Source organism: Drosophila subobscura, chromosome U (genome assembly GCF_008121235.1).
Source record: "Drosophila subobscura isolate 14011-0131.10 chromosome U, UCBerk_Dsub_1.0, whole genome shotgun sequence".
NCBI classification, from domain to species: Eukaryota; Metazoa; Arthropoda; class Insecta; order Diptera; family Drosophilidae; genus Drosophila; species Drosophila subobscura.
This window is the reverse complement of record NC_048534.1, coordinates 20,341,647-20,355,433: the sequence shown is the minus strand read 5'-3', so window position 1 is coordinate 20,355,433 and position 13,787 is coordinate 20,341,647. Positions and strand designations below refer to the sequence as shown.

General features: G+C 49.8%; 1 protein-coding gene across 1 annotated transcript; it reads right to left on the bottom strand.

Moving 5' to 3' along the window:
* Window positions 1-1,105: 1,105 nt before the first annotated feature.
* LOC117900023 (fatty acid synthase) lies at window positions 1,106-13,174 on the bottom strand. Its single transcript, XM_034810210.1, has 7 exons — window positions 12,848-13,174; window positions 10,406-10,655; window positions 8,871-10,348; window positions 2,541-7,763; window positions 2,382-2,477; window positions 1,387-1,530; window positions 1,106-1,327 (listed from the first exon to the last, which is right to left on the bottom strand). The coding sequence occupies exons 2-7, from the start codon at window positions 10,587-10,589 to the stop codon at window positions 1,217-1,219; spliced, it is 7,236 nt and encodes a 2,411-aa protein (XP_034666101.1). The 5' UTR covers window positions 10,590-10,655; window positions 12,848-13,174; the 3' UTR covers window positions 1,106-1,216.
* Between the last annotated feature and the right edge of the window lie 613 nt (window positions 13,175-13,787).

The following is a 13,787-nucleotide window of genomic DNA, read 5'->3' as shown; positions in this document are numbered from 1 at the left end:
AATCAGGCGATTCCTCTTGACAGCTGTTTTTCAGGCTAAATGGCTCTGGAGCAGTGGGTAGGCTTGGGGCTTCTGGGTGCAGTTGGTCCTGACTGACTTTCGAAACCTTTAGCTACGCTACTTTTGCAATTAACCAATACAAAAACACAGCACTATTCCTTTTGCTATTGTTCTCCTTCCGTTTTGTTGGCTTTGGCGTTGGTTACCGTTAGCGTTTTTCTTTTTTCTTTGCAAATAATTTTGCTACACTCTTCGTTTTGCACTGTGGCTGGGGCCCGTCTAATGGAGGCGAAAGACACACTGTGTTTGAAGCGTAGCGGTTAATAAAGCACGACAACTGTGAGACGGTTCGATCACGTTCACGTCTGCCAGCGAAAAAATAAAACGGTAATAGTCCAGGCATCAGGTGAGCGACGTCTTTTATATGAGGCGCGACCGAAAGCTTTCGCATCGCCACAAGAGCAGAGAGAGACGAGACCAGACCAGCAGAAGATAAGCTCTGCTTACATATGTACTCTCTCTCTCTCTCTGGGTGTTAACCTTTGGGAGTGTGTAGGGCCTCTGTTGTTGCTCTGTAAAATGATTTGCGTGCCTGTTGTTAAGCATTTTGTGCAGCATTTAAATTCGAAATTAACAGCGATAAGTGGTTCCTCGGTCCGGTCAGCTGTTGCCTGCGTGATAAAGATGTACAAATTTTGATTTGTCCCCGCTATAGGGCAGGGAATCGGACCACTTTTTTGTTGCTACTAAACACAGTCTTATATGAAAGCACACACACACACGCTCTCTCTTATACGTAACATGCATATTTATATGTACAATGTTCGTATAAGTATGTACAGAGGCAGACATAGCGCGACGCGACTGTTAATCGTCTGGGCAGATTCGTTCGTAGATAGAACCTCAAAATGTAGAGTACATAGAAATTGGAATTGGTATTATTATCAATTATGGAAAGGTACATTGAGTTTTTGTTTAACGGGTCATATAAAGGCCGCCGCCGCTGCTGCTGCTGCTGCCGGACAATCGTGATTCATCGTAAATCATGCGAGCGCCACGATCCCAGTCGCGTGTCCAGAAACCAAACAAATTCGCATTAGATCGCTTCTAGTACGAGTACTTATACAATCCCGTGAGATTGCTACGTGTATTATTGGTATACATATACAATATAACGATACATTAACAGCTACAGAGTAAATCATGATGCTATCAACTAGAGCCGTTTCCTCAGCACACGCTCGAGGATCTGTAACGTTTGTGCCTCCTTGAGGAATGTCCGATGTGTGCCCTCCACCACATGCATATCGATCTGTGCGCTGCAAATCTGCAAAGGGAATAACGGATTGGAAAATAAACTTATGGGATAGCTTGATCGGTGCTTACCTCCTTGAGACCATAGTCCTGTGCCATTATCGCATTGTGCTCGGCGGATTTAATTAGCACCACATCGCTGTGCAGCTGCTTGGCACCCTTGTAGCTTTCCGAGAGCAAAAGCTTCTGTTTGAACATGCAGGCAGCTTTCTTGATCTGTTTGGCGAGAGGAGAAAGAAGGGGTAGAAAGGGAGTTGAAGAAGTAAGTGAAGAAAGGGATCTTGGGTTGAAAAAATCTTAAGATATGATATGGGAACGGATACGATTAGCTTTTTCTAGTAAATGGAAGAAGGTTTGTGTTTCCTCGAAAACTCGAAATTCTGTAGGTTTATTTTCTTATATTTCTGTTTATCATTATGGTAAATATTTATCAATATTTATAATAAATATAAATCCATTTCTTATCTACATTTCAACAAGAAACTGCCACTCACATATTACACATTTTTATACCCATTATTGCAACTACTTGTAACCTCAAGAGCATTAAAACCAAACACAAATAAAAACTTGAGTATTCGCTCCTTAAAATAACAAATATTTATACAAATACTTGAGTTGCGCTGTACTCGGGAAAACTTTGATACTGATATGTCTATAAATAATGAATGAATAAGGAAAGAGTTGAAGTAATGACAGAGATAGGTACACATCTACACCCACTATAAGTTATTCAATATTAAGTATAAATAAAGCGAAATTAATGGAATAGGAATGGAAAATCTGCGAAGAATAGGAGGACTTATAAGTGGGATAAGAGCAGGAGCAGCTCGTTACATTATTGAGTGTAAGGAATAGTGATAAAGATTGATTTTCATTGACTGAGCGCATATTCTGCTGAGACATTGATGCACTTTTCGCTACCATTTGTTGAGGATGAATGAGGTTGATTTCCCATAATGCGATGTTCTATGATCTTTTGTAAATATTATCACTAGTGTTTTCTTTATAAATATTCTACACAACACCTTAAAGAACAAAGATATATCTTGCTAGAGTTTACTCACCACTTCTTTGGTTTGTTGCGTATGTCCGGCCAGTGTATCGGCCAGCTTGTCCAGCTTCGAGGGCCACGTCTTGACGCCATCCAGTAATTGCAGAAGCTGTCAAGCAGTAAAAAGAATTAGCATGATAAAAACCAAAGAAAAGTCCACCCAAGACCTCACCTGATTATAATCCACATCGGCTAGTAGGGCACCAAAGTAGGCCAATGTCATGGACTGCTGTCGATTGAGGTCGTCGGTTTGCTTCTTGGCCTCCTGCACATAGCCGCTGGCAATGGTCGGGGCACCGTCCAGCATGATGACCTTGACGCCAAAGCGTCGCTGCTCCAAGGCCACGCCAATGGCATGGGCCAGCAGGCAGCCATAGGAGTAGCCGACAATGTTGTAGGGGCCACGGGGCTGCAGGCGCTGAATCTGCCCGAGATAGTAGGCGGCACAGGCCTCGATGGAGTCGAGGGGCACCTGCTCGGTGCACTGCAGACCATAGGCGGGGCAGGTGAGAGAGGAGGCCAGAGCCTCCACGGCGATTGTGAAGCCCTCGATGGGTGCGAGGAAGAAGACGGCAGGCTCCTCGCTGGCCACCGCAGCCTTTGAGTGCAGACGCACGAGCACCTCCTGGGGTAATACTTCCTTGGCGAATACCTTGCGAGTCTCATCGCTCTGTCCCTGTCCCTTAATCTGATCCGCGGCAGTGCCGCCTGTGGCAGCTGCAGAGGCCGCAGAGTTCGTTCCTGCCGCTGTGCTGGGCTCCTGTGCATCGATTTGCTTCAGCGCGCTGAATGTCAGCTGGCGGATCTCTTGGGCTGTGAGCACCAAATCGAAGTGCCGCTCCAGAGTTTGCTTGATCTCTGTGCTCATTAGGGAGTCCATGCCCAGGTCGAACAACGTTGTCTTATCCTGCACACTCTTCACATCGCGCAGTCCCATAATATTGGCTATCGTTGCAATCAAACTCAGGCGATTCGTCTGCTCCGTTTTGCGCTTCTCCGCCAGCACCATGGATGCCATGACGGCATGCGGCTGCTGCAGAAACCAATCGATGGTCTCCAGGCAGCTGTTCATCCGCTGTGGCAGCGTGCCCCCGATCACCGTGTCATTGTTGCCCATGTGCTCCATGATCAGACCCGTGTCACCGATGGCGCCCCATTGGATGGCCGTGCCCGGGTAGCCATCGCTCTGCCGCTGCTCGCATATACGCTCCATGGCGGAGTTGGCCAGTCCGTAGTTGGTCTGCCCGAGATTGCCGCGTCCGCAGGCCAAGCTGGAGAAGCAAATGAAGTACTCCAGCGCGGGGCACATGCCGCGGGAGAGTCTGTCCAAGTGTTGCGTGGCCAGCAGCTTGGGTGCCGTCACCTGTTCGAAATGTTTCGCCGTTTGATCCTCAAACAAGCCATCCCGCAGCACCGCTGCCAGATTGAAGATGCCCCCAACCAGCGCCAACTTGTTGCTGCTCTCCAGCAGCCGCTGGCAGCCCACCGCCGTCGTCACATCATTCGTGTCGATCATCACCTGAACGCCGCGATCATGCCAGCGGCGCACCATCAGCGCCTGGTAGCCAGTCTTCACGCCCGAACGGGAGCTGAGCACCAAGAAACGAGCGCCGCGGGACACCAGCCAGTGGGCCAGCTCCAGGCCAAAGCCACCGAGTCCACCCACCAGAATGTAGCTCTTCTCGGGGTGCATGTAGGAGCGGGGAATGGCATTGATCTGGCGCAGTTTGGGCAGCGCAGACTTCTGCTCCTCCTCGTGGCGCACCTGCAGGACGACCTTGCCGATGTGCTTGCCCGAGGCCATGAAGCGGAACGCCTTCTCGATCTCCTTGTCCGCAAAGACAGTCGTGGCCAGCGGCTGCACAGCGCCGCTCTTGATGCCCTCCGTCACGAGGCGAGCCACCAGCAGCTGCATCTCCGCCTCACCCTCCATCACGCTGTCCAGCAGGATGCCGTGGAACGAGGTGTTCTTGAGGAACACGGACATGCCCATGGGCGTATTGTTGCTCAAATCGAATTTGCCAATCTCCAGGAAGCGTCCATTGAGTGCCAGGCAGCGGATGGAAGCCTGCAGCTTCTCCTCGGAGAGGGAATTCAGCACCAACTCCACGCCCTCGCCATGGGTCACCGTCATGACCAGCTGCTCGAAGGATGTGTCGCGGGAGTTGCCAATGTGTCGCTCCTGCAGCTTGGGGAATCGCTTCAGCAGGAACTCGCGCTTCTCCTTGCTGCCCACAGTCGTGAAGACAGTGAGTCCGTGAGCCAGAGCCACAGAGATGGCTGCCTGACCCACTCCTCCAGACCCCGCGTGAATGAGGATGCGTTCACCCTTCTTCATCTGTCCGCGCACCACCAGCGCATAGTAGACGGTGGCATAGACCACAGGCACTGTGGCCGCTTGCTCCATGGTCCACTTGTCGGGTATTTCCCATAAAAGATTCCTATTTGCCAGGCAATTGGTGGCCAGCGACTTGGCCGTGACCATGGCCATGATGCGGCGACCCTGCGAGTCGCGACCCGCAAACTCCAGTCCGAGGACACAATCCTGAAAGGCCAGATCCCCGGGCAGTGCATCGACGCCGAGTTTGCCGGAGGCCAACATCACATCACGGAAATTGAGGGGCGCATAGTAGACGGTGCAGGGCTCAAAGTTGCCCTTGGCCGGCAGCTGGCTGCTCCTCGGACTCTCAATCCAGCGGAGCGAGGAGAGATCACCCTTGACCAGGGTGTTGACATAGGCCTGCTCCACGGGCAGCAGATGCTGCTGGGGATCCATCTTGAGGTGCCGGAAGCTGCCCCAACTGGCGTGACTGTAGACATTGATGGCCAGATCCTTGGCCAGCTGTTCGGCGTAGAAGGGCTCCTCGAGGGAGAACTGCGGCAGACCCTCATCCAGCATGAGGTAGAGCCGCGCCCAGTTGCCGCCCTGCTCCCGCTTGAGGCAGTTCATCAGTCCGAGAGCGCCCGAACTGGCCTCCCCCTGAGCCACCAGGTAGAGGCAACGCTGCTCCGCTTGGGCCTTGCTGAGGGCGCTCTTGAGCTCCGAAATCCATTTGAAATGTTTGTTCGTAATGGCCACAACGAGGCCACGAGTCTGGGCCATGCTGGGTCGCTTTCTGGCCAGGATGAGCACGCGATCTGTGCCGAAGAAGTGCTCCAAAAGGGGCAGCAGTTGGAGTTTGCCAAGCTTATCCCTGCCTGAGAGATTGTAGCCGCTGGCGGAGTCCTCGAGCAGCAGAAAGCCAGCCTCGGGTTTGAGGGATTCCACGCAGTGTTGGAGGTCCTTCAGGCTGTGCTTGGTGAGCAGATCGAGGGCGTGCACAAAGTGACATTGCTGGTCCACGGCACCTGCAGAGAGATCCTTTGTTATGGTCCTCACACCCGACTCCTTGAGCTGCGCCTGCAGCTCGGACTCCGCGGAGGAGGCAGCACTCAGCACAGCGAGATCTGCGACCAGAATGGGTTCCCTTTCAATCAGTTCCAGCAGCTCCAGGGCATGCAGTGGCTCCGGCGAGAGCTGCACGCCCTTCAGCTTCACGGGACAGCCGCTGTTCTCCACCACCAGCTGGATGGCCACGGCCAGCGCTGTGCTGCGAGTGCGCTGCGGATCCTCGCGCTGCCCAAAGTGCTGCACATGTGGCACGAAGCGATAGCGCTCCAGACTGGGCGCCGATTGACCCCCGGACCTGCGCTGCGTCTGCGCAGTTTTCATTTTGTGAATCTCCACGCCGCCGCACGTGACCACCGAGATGTTGCGATGCCAGTGGACGGGCAGCTTCTGTTGGTGTCGCTTCACCAGCTCCATGTGCCGCAGCGGATCGATCAAAGCCCGCTCAATGCCCGTGGGCACGTACAACTCGCGAATGTCGTTGCTGAGAATGCGAAACTGCAGCATGGTGTCCATGAAGCTGATCCAGTTGTCCACCCACTGCAGCCGACCTGTGACCGCGGCAATGTCTGACTCCAGAATGCCCTGAAAGACGCCGCTGTAGTCGTAACCGCGCAGGCGCAGCTCCTTGTAAATGTCCTTCGTGGCGAGCTTCTGGGAACCCGCAGTGCCGGGCAGCGAGGGCAGATTCAGCCGCTCCTGTGTGGCATTCGTGACGAGCCGCAGCTTGCCAGAGGCCACGAGGCTGCTGCCCTCACAAATCTCAAAGCTGCTGCTGCCGGGGAAGTAGTTCAGGGAGAGCTTCACGATTGTCCCAGCACTCAGGATCGTTGCACGATGGAAGATGACGTCCTCAAAGAGCACGGGAGTGCGCAGATAGTCGAGTCCCTGCTGCTGCGCGAGCATCATCCAAGCGAGTGTCATGTAACCCGTGGCAGGGAAGAGAATCCTGCCATCGATGTTGTGGCCCACCAGGAAGGCATTCTCCTCCTTGGACAGATCCAGTTCGACGCACAGTTGTCCCGACTGTCGGCCGCCCTTGAACTTGGGATAGTTCCACTTTTGCGTGTGATCCCAGCCCACGAGGGAGCCCAGCATGGGCGTGCCACGCGACACGGGATAACTTATCTCCGGGAAAATGCGCAGCAGCTGCGGCTGTCCCCCCGAGGCAAAGAGTCTGCCCAACTGGCTGAGCAGAAACTCATAATTGTTGGCATGTCCACGCTGCATGAGGGACACGTAGGAGATCTGTGGCCCCAGCGACCGGAGTATGGCGCGGAAGAGTCCATGTGGCGCAATCTCCACAATGAGCGCGTTCTGTGGGATGTGCTGGATAGCCTGCTGGAACAACACTGGCGAAATGAGGTTATTAATGAAGTAACCAGCGTTGGCCACACTACTCTCTGGCGTCTGCCAATCCCGCTCCTTGACGCTGGTGCTCAGCCAACGCTCGCTGCGTGGCTTGGGCTCGGTGATCAAACGCTCCAAATTCCTGCGCAACATTGGTGCTGCGCCCTCGATGTACGGACTGTGAAAGGCATAGCCGCCAGAGCCCACTTCACGCACGAAGATGCCCTCCGTCTGCAGCTGCTCGATGGCTGCATCCATGGAACCCACTGGACCTGAGACCGTGCAATTGTCCTCGCTGTTGTGGCACACCGCATAGCAATCCGCGGGCAGATGGGCGCCAATCTCCTCCCAGCTCAGCCCCACGGCTGCCATTTTGCCACGCGGCAGACCGGGCGTGTCCAGAACGCTGCGTCCACGCCAGTAGGCAGCCAGCACCGTTTGCTCGGCCGTCAGGCAGCCATCCATGTAGGCAGCGCCCAGCTCCCCTGCCGAGTGGCCAATTATGCCATCGGGCTGTATGTTGAGAGTCTTGAGCAGATCCGTCAGTGCCACCTGCACAGCGGACACGGACACAAAGGAGTAGAGCATATTGTCAAAGGTGCGCTCGGTGGAGCGTGTGAGAACGTCTATTAGATCAAAGTCCACGCGAGCAAGTACCTGGAATGGCAGAAGAGAGGTTGAAAGCGAGTTGAGGAATGAGATGTTGAGAGAAATCGATTTTGGGAGATAAATAGTAGCTGCACCACTGAGTAAGTAATACTTAGATATACAAATACAAATAAGAAAAGTTACACATATACAAATGTACATTTAAGCAACATCAAACAGCAAAGAATTCACTAACACGTTGACGTCTTCACCACACTGAAATCTCTTTCGGCTACCAGCATGCATGAAAGCAACAACAAACGCAGAGTCAAGAGAGAGCGTGGGGAATAATTGGTCCTCACCAAGGTGAACTTACATACAAGCTGACGTTGTCCGCTGTGGTGAGGATTCACCTTGGCTCTATCTCTATCCCTTTCTAGCGCTTGTCTATCTGAGCGTGGTGAGCAGCAGCCACAAACCCCGTTAGTTAGAGTCAAATAAATTGCACAATTTGCATTATGTATATACATATGTGCATATTTACATACATATTTACACACAAATGCACTCGCATTGAAGAGAGAGTAATGTAAATAAATTGGAGTTAATTTACTAAATAATTCGTGGATAACTTTGTCATTCCATGGACAATTTTCCATGATTAGTAACTTATATTGTTGGGAATAAAAGGCACTAATGTATCAAATTGTTTAAAATGGTTATACATAGCTAGACAAAATGCAAATACAAAATTTAATTGTAATAACTTTGAAAAAGGCTTTGATAAATGCTGGACAACAACTTTGGCTTGCTCAAAGTTCAGTTGTTGCCATGCTATGGATACAAATTATACATACTATATACATACATACATACATATGTACATACATATGTATATGTGTATGCATTATGTATGTATGCATTAAAGCTTTGTCGCACTTGAACTTGAAAGATAAGCAGAGCAGAGAAAATTTCAAGGTCGCAGCAACGATACGATCTGAATTACTTTTTGCAAGACTTTGAAAGGCAATAATCAGCTAGGGGTGGAGTTATACCATTCTAAAACCGTGGGGATCCCAAGAGATTAATCTTTCTTTTTGATAGAAAAAGTTCCGCTAATTATCAACAACATTCCGGATCACTCCCAAACAAATATAAAAAGACTGAAAGACTCACCTCAGCGCACTGCTCAATGGACTTCCGGAACACATCCAGCTGCATGAGATCCTTGGCCATGCTGGCCCACTGGCTGCCCATGCCCGCGTAGACGAACCAAATGGGACGCGATTCCTGCTCAAAGGGGAGTATCTCCTGCTTGAGTGCGCCACTGGGGCCGAGCACGGCATAGCCGCGGAAGGGATGCAGCGGAATGGGATTGGAGTGAATGTCATTTATGAGGGCCAAGAACTCTTCGTCGTGCCGCTGGTCGGTGGCCACCTGCAGCAGCTGCTGCACCGCTGGCTCCGTGCGACCCGAGCAGACCACCAGCTTGAGGCATTGCTCCTCCGCCGTGGCTTTGGGTGTGGCTTTCGGGGCTTTGGATTTCCCGTGTGAGCGGAGAATGACATGAGCATTGGCACCGCCAAAACCGAACGAGTTGAGGCCCACAATGCCGCCCTGCCAGGGCATGTTACGATCCACGACCTTGAGGCGACCCTCGACCAGGGCGGGCACCGCTGGATTGGGTGTGCGATAGTGCAGATTGCTGGGCAGAATGCCCTCCTCCATGGCAATGATCATCTTGGCCAGAGCACTCACACCCGACGCGGGCTCCGCATGTCCCATATTCGACTTCACAGAGCCAATCAGCAGCGGTGTGGGTCGCGCGGGATGGCAGAAGAAATTGCTCAACATGTTGGCCTCCTGATCATCGCCCACGGGTGTGCCACTGCCATGGGCCTCCACGTACACCACGTCATCCGGATTGAGGCCAATTTCGCTGTAGGTTTCCTTGAGCAACGCCTGCTGCATCTGTCCACTGGGGAAGGTGACGCCCTGCTCCTTGAACCCGTCCGTATTGGTGCGCACATTCAGGATGGAGGCGTAGACACGCTTGGCCTCAGATCGACGCTGCAGCAGGACCACCGCACAAGTGTCCGCCCGAGCATAGCCATTGGCAGCCGCATCGAAAGTCTTGCAGGCGCCATCCATGCTGACAATGCCCAAGCGCAGGAATTGCAGAGCAAAAATCGGTTTCAGAATGAGATTCACACCCGCCACGAGGGCATAATCGCAGCGACCGGCACGCATGTCCGCGTAGGCATGGGACAGGGCCACCAGGGAGCTGGAGCAGGCGGTGTCCACGATGAAGCTGGGACCCTTGAAGTCAAAGGTGTAGGAGATGCGATTGGCGAACATGGCACGGGCACAGCCCGTCAGGCAGTAGCCATTGATGGTGCTCGGCTCCATGTTGGGTATCTCGTGCTCCGTCTCCACAAAGGACAAACCAATGTAGACGCCCGTGCGGGTGCCACGCAGCTGGGCGGGATTGATGCCCGCATCGATGATCGCCTCGTGGGTGAGTTCCAGCAGCATTCGCATGCAGGGATCCATCAGCTCGGCCTGCTTCTGGTGCACACTGAAGAAGTTCTCATCGAACTTCTCCAGATCCTCATCCTTCATCTTGGCCATGCGCTCCGGCAGTCCATAGATGCCTAGAGTCGATCGTTGATTGAGGATCTAATCCTTTAGGGTTTGGGTTCGTCACTCACCTGCCTCCCAGCGCCTGGGATCATCTGTGACCATGTCAATGCCATTGAGCAGATTGTACTTGAACTCCTCAATGTTGCTGCTCTCCGGCAGCTTGCCCGACAGTCCCGAGATCACCACGTCCCTGGCATCCCCACCATCTCCACCTGCTGCAGTCTCCGTCTCCGCTTTCTTCTTGTTGGGCATCTTCTGTGGCTATGTATGTGGCTTCTTGGGTGCTAATCAGGCTCGCTGGCAGTTCAGTCTGTCTATCTGGGTGGGTCGAAAGGATGGAATAATTATTAGACATCAAATTTCTAGAAATCAAATCAAATTTCTAGGGCCCAGTTTAAGTTACTAGGAGCAAGGCAAAGCTAAAGGTTATATGTTTTTTAGATGACAAATAATTTGATGAATTTGTAATATCTTTTATCTATTATCTAACATCTATCTGCTTTTCATCAGTTTCATCAAAATAAAAGACATGAAGTGTCTAGACAAAAACCTTCAAAAAAACCCTCCTATCGAGATTGGATGCCAAAAGAAATCGTCAAGCTGTAATGCAATAATCAATGGCCAAGATCTGTGGGTTCAACAAAATCAAAAGTGTCAAGCACCTAAATAAAATATGCATAGAAAGAATGCGAGTACTTCTGGAATATATTCCTCAGTTGAAGTTTATGCAATAGATGAAGCGATTACGATGAAGTTTTGTATTGCAATCTGCGTTGATCTAATGTCAATATAAAAGTGATAACAAAATACAAGTTGAGAAACGTTAACCTGCACTTTAATGATTAGTGCAAGAAACCATTAAAAGGAAAACCTTTCCAAAAATATAAATATTAAAAGATTTTCATATGGAAATTTGGATCTTCTTTGGAGCATATTTATGAATTTTTATGAATTTCTACGTTAAATCCTTCTTAGTGGTTTTTAATCAAAAATAACATAAACAATCCCCGACTTTCTACGTACATTTCTCTTCGTAGACCTTAAATTTTAGAGCCTATAAAAGGCTATAATGAACATAGGGAAGGAGGAATATTGGCAGAGAAGAATTCCGAATAAAGTTTGACCAAAACTCATAGAGATTTTGCTGTTAGCATTTACAGGAAATATTCATTCCCTTTGCTAATAATGCTCTGCTCTGTTCTGATAAGGTGTAAGTAAGGCAATCGCAAGTGCCCAGTCGGCATTAATGAGCGATTAATGAGCGCTTGCTTGGCTTGGTCGCAATTAATTCTAAAATGTGCGACACTCTCGGTGCGATTTGAATATTTGTCGCACTGCGTGGCTGAGGCTAAGGCTGATAACGGGCAGCGTTGCAGCAGCAGCAGCAAACACCAGAAGCATTAGCCAGCAGTCACCTTTACTTTATCGGAAGTACGACTACTCGTACTTATATGTATGGGCTCCTATGCACTGGTCGCATGATTTGCTGATTCGCCATGTTCCACCTTAGAATCTAGGGGGACTCCGCACTCCGTGTTGCCATGTTGTTCGCTGGGAGCTGTTGGGAGCTGTTGAGATAGTCGAAAATTTGTGCAGCTCTTGCCCGCGTGCACTGCACTGCAGATAGGGACGGTGGCAGCTAGCGACATTGACCCTGACCCGATAAGCCCAGATACAATCTCCGAACTGATCGAATTTTTCCTCTACGTATAGACGTAATTTCGATGTCAATGAGGCGCGTGCCAGACTTCAAATGGAATATAATGATGGGTCCAAAGTCTATCGGGAATTATAGGAGAATATATGTACATATAATGAAATATACTTTTTTCGACGTATGAAGGTTTTCTGAAACACATTTATGTCAGATAATGATTTCAAAGAAAGCTGGGAGGCTTATAATATTACTTTTGGTTTTTTTTGCGGGTCCCGAGAAAAATAGCTTTTGTGTCCTTAAAATTCACAGAGCTCTCCCATCAAATATGCTCACTTCTCTTTCTCTTTTGTTACATTTTAAGTGTACTTCTTTAACTAAATCATATTTTGAATCAATTTTTTTGTTTTTTTGTCATTGCCTTTCTAGATTTTCTTTCAACAGAAAAATACAAAAGTAAATATAATCTGTACAAAATGTGTAAGCCAACCATGTGCGGCTTTATTTAAGGCTTTCTAGGCGAGCATGGAACTTTGGCTTTTAGTTATGGATATTAAATTCTGAATGGGTATTTTATGAAAGCTACCCAACATACTCCCAACACTCTTATTTTCTGCAAAGTAGTTCAAATGTCTTAGTGAAGTTCAGACCACTATGGCTATCAGTTTTTTGATGCACTTCATATTCATGTGATTTTTTTGGTCGATGGCACTTTTAGCACTCTTCTTATTGTTCATGGTGTCCTTTTTGCTTTTAGTGCTTTCTAGTATACGATTTTTGATACGATGACAAACAAAAAAGAGTTAGATGTACAGTCTGAACACGCCACTTTCCAATGTCTTTGCACTTGACTCACATTTCTTATATCACTTGGGTGGAACGATCGGAATGGGCGAGTCTTTGGATTTGGTTGGATAATCGACTAGACTTTGGCACACTCTCAGTCACTCAATCACTCCAATTGAAATCACTTTTTATGTAGATATTTGATCACTTTCTGCTGCACTTTTCGCGTATCCTTTGGTGAGCTCAGCTTTGGATGATCAGGCAAAAAGGATCCACAGGAGGGGATATATCGCTGGGTGTGTGTGTGTGTGTGTGTGTTGTATATATCCTTTTTGGTGTGCACGTATTGCTCCGACTTGTTCCGCAGACAGACTGAACTAGGGCTGCAGTTGCTTTATTCTTTATATGCATTCGGTTAGCGGGGAGGACGGGTGTCCGCTCGCTTGGTGGCCACCAAATGTCGCATATGTAATTCCCAATATCCATACCAAATACCAAATACTAAGCATACCCGATTTCATAATGACTGCGCCAGAATCGCCACAGCCAGCCACAGCCCCAGTCCCCACTGAATAATTCATTTGAATGCAAAAAAGCTGCTGCCTCTCTCCCTCCCTCTTTGCCTTTGAAGACTTTGAAGACAAAAAATCAAATAGAAACTGCGACGCTGACCAGGACAGGTGTATCCGTGAGTGAGTGAGTGAAAGAGTGTTTGAGTGAATGCCCAGGCCCTGGTAATTAGTCCAAGTGTGTGCCATCGCAGCTGACATCGCCGAGTTGACCCAATTGTCAGGCCGAGCGTCCAGCCCCCCCTGTTCGGTATGGTTCAATAGCACGATCAGCCGGATCAGCAACTATATATTATTACAGATATTGCATTAGTTTTTGGCTACGTTTTGGTTTTGGTTTTCCTAACGCCGTCGCTTGACCCGTGGCTTGCGCTTTTGACACTGACTCCTGGCTCTCGAGGCGGCTGCACGGCGCTTGGCTTTGGCTCTGCCTCTGGCGAA

Excerpts from the sequence above, each read along its gene's own strand:
- LOC117900023 (XM_034810210.1), bottom strand. The coding sequence starts at position 10,589 with ATGCCCAACAAGAAGAAAGCGGAGACGGAGACTGCAGCAGGTGGAGAT. Across the intron at positions 7,764-8,870 it reads CCATTGAGCAGTGCGCTGAG|GTACTTGCTCGCGTGGACTT; the intron begins GTGAGTCTTTCA and ends CTGCCATTCCAG. Across the intron at positions 1,531-2,381 it reads CGCAACAAACCAAAGAAGTG|ATCAAGAAAGCTGCCTGCAT; the intron begins GTGAGTAAACTC and ends CTCGCCAAACAG.